The 8,735-nt window shown below is 36.5% G+C and overlaps 1 protein-coding gene across 1 annotated transcript; it reads left to right on the top strand.

The window, feature by feature from the left end:
* Positions 1–1,140: 1,140 nt before the first annotated feature.
* LOC143585759 (uncharacterized) lies at positions 1,141–3,035 on the top strand. The gene is made up of 2 exons (XM_077067464.1): positions 1,141–2,210; positions 2,291–3,035. Exons 1-2 carry the CDS (start codon positions 1,824–1,826, stop codon positions 2,927–2,929), a joined length of 1,026 nt encoding a protein of 341 aa, XP_076923579.1. The 5' UTR covers positions 1,141–1,823; the 3' UTR covers positions 2,930–3,035.
* Positions 3,036–8,735: the final 5,700 nt, after the last annotated feature.

The following is an 8,735-nucleotide window of genomic DNA, read 5'->3' as shown; positions in this document are numbered from 1 at the left end:
TACTGAAATTTCAAAACGAAACACAGATTTAGCTCCAGTAAAAGTGGATAAGAAAACAGAGACCAAAGGTGAATATGACAACAAAGAAATTAACAAATGGCGGAAACTAATGGCGAATGGGGATTGGTATACGGTATTCTTCGAACTAGAAGAGACAAATGATTTGACAAAAAAAATCAATACTGATGGAAACACGTTACTACACATAGCTGTTGGAAAAGGTTTGAACAATTTAACCAGAGATATATTAATCATCATCATCATCATCATCATCATCATCGTACTCAGTATATCCCACCAATAGCAAAGCTATGGTAGGGTCTGAGGAGGGTAAGATGTAGGCAGCCTTACCTCTACCCCATAGGGATAGAGGGTCTGAACAATTTAACCAGAGATATATTAATGAGTTTACGTAATGAAGATGACTTGACCAAGATAAGAAATGACGAGGAAAGCACAGCCCTTCACGTTGCTGCCATTGTTGGCAACACCGAGGCAGCACGTCTCTTGGTTAGGCGAAAAAAAGATCTGCTGAGTAAAGTAGACAACGAAGGCAACACACCATTGAATAAGGCCTATCAAAATTATCATCTTGATACCATTGCATACTTACTTAAAGCCACTGAGATGTGCGAGAAAAGAAATAATAAAGGTGCCGGAGATGACACAAAAAGAAAGAAAGTTGCCGGTGACGAAATGAAGCCGACCCGTGATTACCCTCCTGTTGAAACAGGCATGAACCTTCTTGTTTATGCTATTTCTGCAAAACGATACAGTGAGTAGTCAGTCCTTCATGTTAATTTCGGTTTTTCTATTTTAAGTTATATGGGCACATGTGAATATAAATGAAAGCCTTAGTAAAATAGTGATTTTAAAATACATTATAAACATGTAAATGAAATACAAAACAAATAATCTAAGATTTCCGAAAATTTCTGAAGTTTTTATTATAAAATGTAGATAACATTCATGGTTGATGAATGTGGGACGCAACTGTGTACAGTGTACCAGATACATTTATAATGTATAATGTATCTGCCATATATATATGAAATACATACAATCACCAAAATACATCTTCAGTGTTCTATATATTTTCAGAATTCGCGTCCATTTTAATTGAGGATAATCCTGAATATGCTACGTCCAAAGATAATGTACTGATGGCTTTGGCTAGAACCTTTCCGAGTGGGTTAGACTATGGAGAAACACTTATATATCCAAGTAAGTTTCTTCTTATATGCTTTTTGCTTCTAATTTCGATATTTCCTTCTAAGAATATTTAGCGTTTTCCTCTTGTAGGTTTCGACCAGAAAACAAGTCAGGAAATGACAATCAAGAGAACTAAAAGGTTGTTTGAGTTTTCAGTAAATGTATCTTCAACCTTCAAAAGGGTCATGCGGTCTGTTTTAAGTTGTGAAAAGGGGTATCTACAATCGCTCTTGTCAGGAATAATGTTGATTCCATTTGGTAAGCTATTTATGACAAAGCAGAACCATATATTTGAACTGAACATTGAACAGTATAATTTGTGTGTTTATGCAGTTGCAGTAGCAATGGTTTATTGGATATATTACTTAATTCTCCTCCTATTGATAATGGTTTATATCCCATTCGTTATGCTTTATTTCTTATTGTGGGACGCTGCAGCGAAAGTGGGTAAGAGTGTCTGATAATCTTGAATGAAGAAAGAGCTTGCATATAAATTTATGATTTACATGTCAATGATCTTAAGATCTAGTTTCGAATATTAATTTTGTTTTTATACAGTTCCACCCATCAAGAATATCGAACAGAAAAAGAAGGAATATGAGCAAGCAAAAATGGTTCTAGAACAAGTATGCCAAAAAATTATAGACACGTCGCCTGGTAGTAGTAGCAGTGACGATCTATTCAAAGGGCCAATTCTTGAAGCTGCACGTGAAGATGCTTATGAAGTTGTTGAGGAGATTTTACAGAAATGGCCTGAAGCAGTCCGTTGCCAAGATAAGGATGGCCATGACATCATCCAGTTAGCCACAATACACCGTTCAGAAAGAATCTACAACATGATCTATATCCTGGGGGATCGTAAGAATATTTATCGAACAATGGAAGATTCTTCTAAGAACAATATGTTGCATTTGGCAGGAAAATTAGCTCCATCAAATAAACTCAAACGTATAACTGGTGCAGCATTACAACTACAAAGGGAGCTTCAGTGGCGCGAGGTACAAATAATATGAATTTTAATCCATAAGCAGGGAATTATTAATTATATATAGTAGAATAATGAGATCAATTTATATAGGAAGTGGAGAAGCTTGTGTTTCCAACATACGTTAATAAGACGAACGTCTTAAATGATACGCCAGAGATGCTCTTTACGAAGGAACACGAGAAATTGGTGAAAGAAGGAGAAGACTGGATGAAGAACGTAGCAGACTCATGCAGCATCACTGCAGCATTAATTACCACAATCGTGTTTGCCGCAGCCATTACTGTACCTGGTGGAAGCAAAGATACAGGTGTTCCCGTGTTTTTGAAGGACATTGTGTTCACTATCTTTGCAATAGCAGATGCAATCTCACTATTCGCATCCGCTACTTCACTATTGGTGTTTCTATCGATTCTCACTGCACGTTGTTCTGAAGAAGATTTTCTGCTAAGTCTGCCAAGACGGCTAATTGTTGGTCTTTGCACCTTGTTGATATCTACAGCTACCATGATGGTAGCCTTCATTGCCACCTTGTTCCTTGTCTTTTGTAATCATAAGAAGTGGATGCTTGCTCCAATATGCGGATTAGCATTTCCACCGGTTGCAATATTTTTTATCATACAGATCCCCCTTATCATGGATCTATTTCGGTCAACATACGTATCAAGGTTTGGCAAGAGTGACATCAAAAGTCGTAAAGTTAATCAAAACGTTCGGTTGTTCTTTACTTAGTGAAATGACGGAGTACGTACACATCTCTCAATTATGTATTTTATTGTATTTTAGTAAGTGTGTAATAACTATCTGACTAAGAAATGTAATATGTGAGCATTAAATTGGTGTGTCTCAAGTTAAAACTCTTGGATTTGCATATCATCCAAAATTAAATAAGAACATGTGATATTTGCGATTATAAGAACATATTATAATCGCCATGTATTGAAGAAAACTACCGTGCCTAGCTTGTTAATAAAAAGTAACGTCTCCATATATCAGTGTTTCTAGAATAAATTTAACCAAAAATATAACACAAAATATCATTGCATCATATGATACATTTAAACAGCGTTTGGTGTGGAGAAATGAAACATGCAATGGAATGGTTTATTGTCAAGGAATGAAATAAAATGTGTTTGGTTGGTTAATAGAATAGAATGATTCATCACCTAATCCATTCTAATCCCTCTAAAATACCTCAAAACCATTCCATTCACCCCTTTTCTCCATTCCTTCCCCTCATTCACCCTACATCACCTCCACCACCCTCTCACCACCACCGCAAACGCCACCCACTAAAAGTAACCACCGCCACCAACTACTACCACTACCAACCACCACCGTTGCCAACGCATACCACCCACCACACGACCAATCACCACTGCCCCCGCTATCACTATTATCGCCCCCGCACCCGCTGCACCGTGTGTCACTGCCATAATCAATCACCAATCGCAACCACCCACCACCGCCAATCAATGCCGGCCACCAACCACTACCACCACCAACCACCACAACCGTGCCGACACCCACCACTGCCATCACCGTTACTGGCCCGGTATCACCACTACCACCAACCACCACAGCCGCTCGCCACCTCCAGCACCACTACCTACTGGCAACCATCATCACCACCGCCCGCCACCGCTATCACCACTACTAGCCCGCTATCGCCACTACCGTCAACCACCGCCCGCCGTTGCCACACCACATGCTGTAACACTTGCCAAAAATTATCGCTAATGTAATCATGATTAGCAATATAACATCATTTTATGAATAAAATGTTTTCTTATTAAGATTCAAAATTTTGCAAAGTCAACAAAAAGTCCAAATTTCTGCACGTAACGAGCATGATGTGGAATAACCTCGGGCAGCAGGGCAGAAAGTAAATAAATCATTGATATGATTAAATGATCCAAAAAATTTAAAATATATGTTAAAACATTAGAGATAATGTATAAACATAATTTTAGATGGCTCGAATCGCAAAACCTGAAAAATAAGTAAACGGAAGCCGGTATAGGACCATGAAAGGACCCGACACAAACTATTTTCAGAAAAATAGTTTCTATAACCTATATTGTCAGAACTTTGATTTCGTTCAAAGTCTAACAAAAATTATTAAAAACAGGATCCGATTAATTATCCAAAACTCGTAATGCGTTAAACAGATTCACCAAACTAGTTATGATATAACCCAACCCATCACCTTCACCCCCCCCCCCAATTGGCCAGGCCCCTTGCCACCTCACCCTCACCACCTCTCTTTCTCCCAATAGTCTTCAACCATCCAATGATTATCTCTAATGCTAGGTTTAATGTGTTGTAAACAAGTTAGATCATCCACTTAATCCTCTACTATCATATTCACCAAAGCTATCCCTCCCACTTTCTCTCTATATCTACGGCACACACACACATCACAACCATCCACAAATTCAAAATTCAAATCATTACACACACACATTCAAGACTAGATCAAGAACAAGAACAAGAAGGTGATTAGCATCTTGGAAGGAGGATTAAGAGGAAGGAACACCAGACTCATTCATCACATTCTTATCTTCATCTTAGGATCTTCAAAAACGCAAGTAAGTTATAATTATGAGTTAATTTCTATGATTGAATAGGTTGAGTTGATATTGATATTAGAGATCGGAAATTATGGATGTTTGTGTGTGTATCAGAGCCACTCTTGTGCCGTTCGGGATGGTGGGGCAAACCTCATCAGATATGGTGAGTCCCCGGGGGTTTCGTGAGGTAAACCTTAGGCAAATCCCACATCATGGATGGGATGGTGGGACAATCCTCATTGAGGATGATGAGTCTAAAGGGGGGTGTTTGTAACATCCTAAGAAAATCCCACATCGGCTGTGGACAAGAGAAATCTTTGGTTCATAAGTAAATTTTATGCCTCTTAAATCACCAACACGTTTTGGGCTTAACGGTAGTGGACGAGAGGAGAGCTCCACAGTTAAGCATACTCAGGTGGGAGTAGTAGCAGGATGGGTGACCTCTTTCTCACTATATCTACGGCATACACACACACATCACAACCATCCACACAATCAAAATTCAAATCATCACACAAACACATTCAAGACTAGATCAAGAACAAGAAGGTGATTAGCATCTTGAAAGGAGGATTAAGAGGAAGGAACACCAGACTCATTCATCACATTCTTATCTTCATCTTAGGATCTTCAAAAACGCAAGTAAGTTATAATTATGAGTTTATTTCTATGATTGAATAGGTTAGTTAATGTATTCTTGAGTTGATATTGATCTTAGAGATTGGAAATTATGGATGTTTGTGTGTGTGTATCAGAGCCACTCTTGTGCCGTTCGGGATGGTAGGGCAAACCTCATTAGAGATGGTGAGTCCTCGGGGGTGTCTTGAGGTAAACCTTAGGCAAATCCCTCATCATGGATGGGATGGTGGGAAAAACCTCATCGAGGACGATGAGTCCAAAGGGGGGTGTTTGTAACATCCTAAGAAAATCCCACATCGGCTGTGGACAAGAGAGATCATTGGCTCATAAGTATATTTTATTAACTGTTAAATCACCAACATGTTTTGGGCTTAACGGTAGTGGACGAGAGGAGAGCTCCACAGTTAAGCGTGCTCAGGTGGGAGTAGTAGCAGGATGGGTGATCTCTTGGGAAGTCTCCACCTGGGCAACCAAAACCAATCCGTAAGCTCTTTGTGGGCATATCGGACAATATTGGTGGTGCGAGGGGATAGATGTTACAAGTGGTATCAGAGCCACTCATGTGTCGTTTCGAGATGGTGGGGCAAACCTCATTGAGGACGATGAGTCCAAGGGGGGGGGGGCGTTTGTAACATCCTAGGCAAATCCCACATCGACCGTAGACAAGAGAGATCCTTGCTCTTAAGTAAATGTCCTGCCTCTTAAATCACCAACGCGTTTTGGGCTTAATTGTAGTGGACAAGACGAGAGCTCCACAATTAAGCGTGCTAAGCTGGAAGTAGTAGCTGGATGGGTGACCTCCTGGGAAGTCTCCACCTGGGCAACCAAAAACAAATCCGTGAGCTCTTCGTAGGCAAATCGGACAATATTGGTGGTGCGATGGGCCTAATGTTACACTGTATATGAGTTGTTTGTATGCATGCATGTGTGAGGGGAATTATTGAACCCACCCATACATGCATACATTCATCTTGAAGATCATATTTGGATTGTTAAGAATATTTGATGTTTAGGTGAAATCATGAAAGAATTTTGTGTTTGAGCTTGATGTTAGGACGAATTTTGTGTAGTTAATGATCAATAGGATTAATGATATGAATACAAACTATGGAATTGCTAGTATTGAAATTGAATGTAGCAAGAACTTGTTCATATTTTGCAATTTAGGGATTTCTTGGATAATTGATGATTTTGATAAATTGATGAAGTTAGAAAGTGATATGGATTGATGTTGATTGATATTTAGGATAGGTTGTATGTTAAAAGAAGTTAATTAGAAAGACATTACTTGAAGATGATTGCCGCAATTGTTAGATTACTAAATAAGGAAACTTTGTTGAATGAATAGTTGAATATTTGATTATGGTATGAATACTTAGCATATATGATTTTGATAGATAATGAGTTACTTGCTTGAATTAGGATAGAATACATTATTAAAATATACTTTGGATTATTATATGGATCAATTGTCACCTACTTGCTAGAAATAGAAACTTTGTAACTTGAAAAATAGAATGATCAAAATTTGAATAGAAAATAGGTTGCATGAAACCGTATCAAACTAGTTGAATGAGATAAACAAGATTCATACTTGATCATAATTGAAAGATTGGAATAAATAGATTTATTAAAAAACAAAAGTTACTATAATAGGAAACTTTGTTCATTGAACACTTAGGAAATTTATAAGTTGATTAGTTAATAATGAAATCCTTGAATTTGTGCATATATGATGAGATAATTTGATGATTTTATGATTATATGAATGATCATATGATTGTTGAATTGACTTAAAACATACATGATTAAGCATGCATGTTAGAACATTCTAAATAGGAATAAAGAATATAGTTGAAAAGTGTAAATTTGGCTTGTTGTGAGATCCATGATGATTATTTGAATTTGGATTCTTGGGTGTTATAATGATACTTGTTCATATATCAATTGCTAAGACTGATCATTATCATTATTAGTAAACTTCAGTTATGAATTATGAACTTAAATTGATTTAAAAGTGCTATATGAAATTTTGTGATCAAATATGGAAATAATAGTAAATTATTATGATATAATGAGTATACTTAGTTTATAATATAATTGGTGTGGACTTATCTGGTTTATTTTACATGTCGGTAACTTAAACGGTAGAAAAATCGGCTTTTAAACGCAAACCGACAAAACAATTAGCTACTGTTTTAGAACATCCCCTAAAGTTGTAAAATACTCATATATAACATAATTTAATATATGAGGAGGAGACAAGATAACAAGACTTGGTCCTAAATGGTTCGTGTCGCGGAAACCAACACGAAAATGTTAAAATTTGATATTTTAAGAAAATGTTAACTAGAATGAAAAATAACATATTTTTGTAAAATAACTCCTAAAACTTAACTAATATATATGTAACACGTATTTTCAAAGGTTTAAAGTTTATACAAAAAGTCGCCGGGTTCGTTTTTAAACGAAAAACCGACAAAACCCGGCAAAACCGACAAAATTCATTAAAAATAATAATTAAATATTTTCTTAAAACTTTCCACCAACTGAAACTTTAATATTTCATCTTAATTATATATTTACTTTATTTATTAATTAATTTAGTTATTAAGACAATAGTTACAAAACCCGAAATATACTTATTTGTTAACTTGCTAGATAGGAAATTATTTGCTTGTGTGCTTGTGTGGTCATTAGACTAAGATTAATAAATAAAAGATTTCACTAAAAAATGACATATAGTGACATACAAAAATGCTACTAATAAACATAAAAGTGCCACTAAAGGCCCCTATAAGAATGTGCAGCACACACAAAAAGTGCAGAAGTGGTGACGCTAAAGCCTTTTAGTGTCACTTGTTCGAACTACCGCACAAAGTATTTGGGTTTTTAGTGGCACTTTTTTTATACCACAATATAAAAAAAGACTTTTGTGGCACAATTTCATACTCAGGTGGAGAATTAAAACTAAAGTGTGGAAGACTAGTATAGTTATCATTAGAAGGAGGTGGAACTCCACTACTATCATTGCATGTTCCTGACTTTACTCTTAACCCCATTTGTGCCCCCGATTAATTTATTTATCTATTCTGAGGCTACTCGAAGTTTTCAATGCTAATTTTTATTTGGGCTAAATCTAGTTCTAACTAGACAATCTTATCATTTAGCTCAACTACATGTCTTTCATGATGTTAAGCTAATTTCTGAGTTACAAAAACCTTTTCACTAAGTTTAGCCATGTCATTACCATGATTTTTAATCTTAGTAGCATAGGTCTTTTCAACCTTTTTAAGTTCATAATTCTGACATTTAATGCTATGGAT

This window comes from Bidens hawaiensis, unplaced genomic scaffold (genome assembly GCF_021521415.1).
Source record: "Bidens hawaiensis isolate Kalapana, Puna unplaced genomic scaffold, B.hawaiensis_p1.1 tig00034166_1, whole genome shotgun sequence".
Lineage (NCBI taxonomy): Eukaryota > Viridiplantae > Streptophyta > Magnoliopsida > Asterales > Asteraceae > Bidens > Bidens hawaiensis.
Note: the sequence above shows the minus strand (reverse complement) of the source record. Positions and strands in the feature narration are given on the sequence as shown.

Coding starts and splice junctions, on each gene's coding strand:
- LOC143585759 (XM_077067464.1), top strand. CDS start 1,824: ATGGTTCTAGAACAAGTATGCCAAAAAATTATAGACACGTCGCCTGGT. Junction 2,211..2,290: donor GGGAGCTTCAGTGGCGCGAG/GTACAAATAATA, acceptor CAATTTATATAG/GAAGTGGAGAAGCTTGTGTT.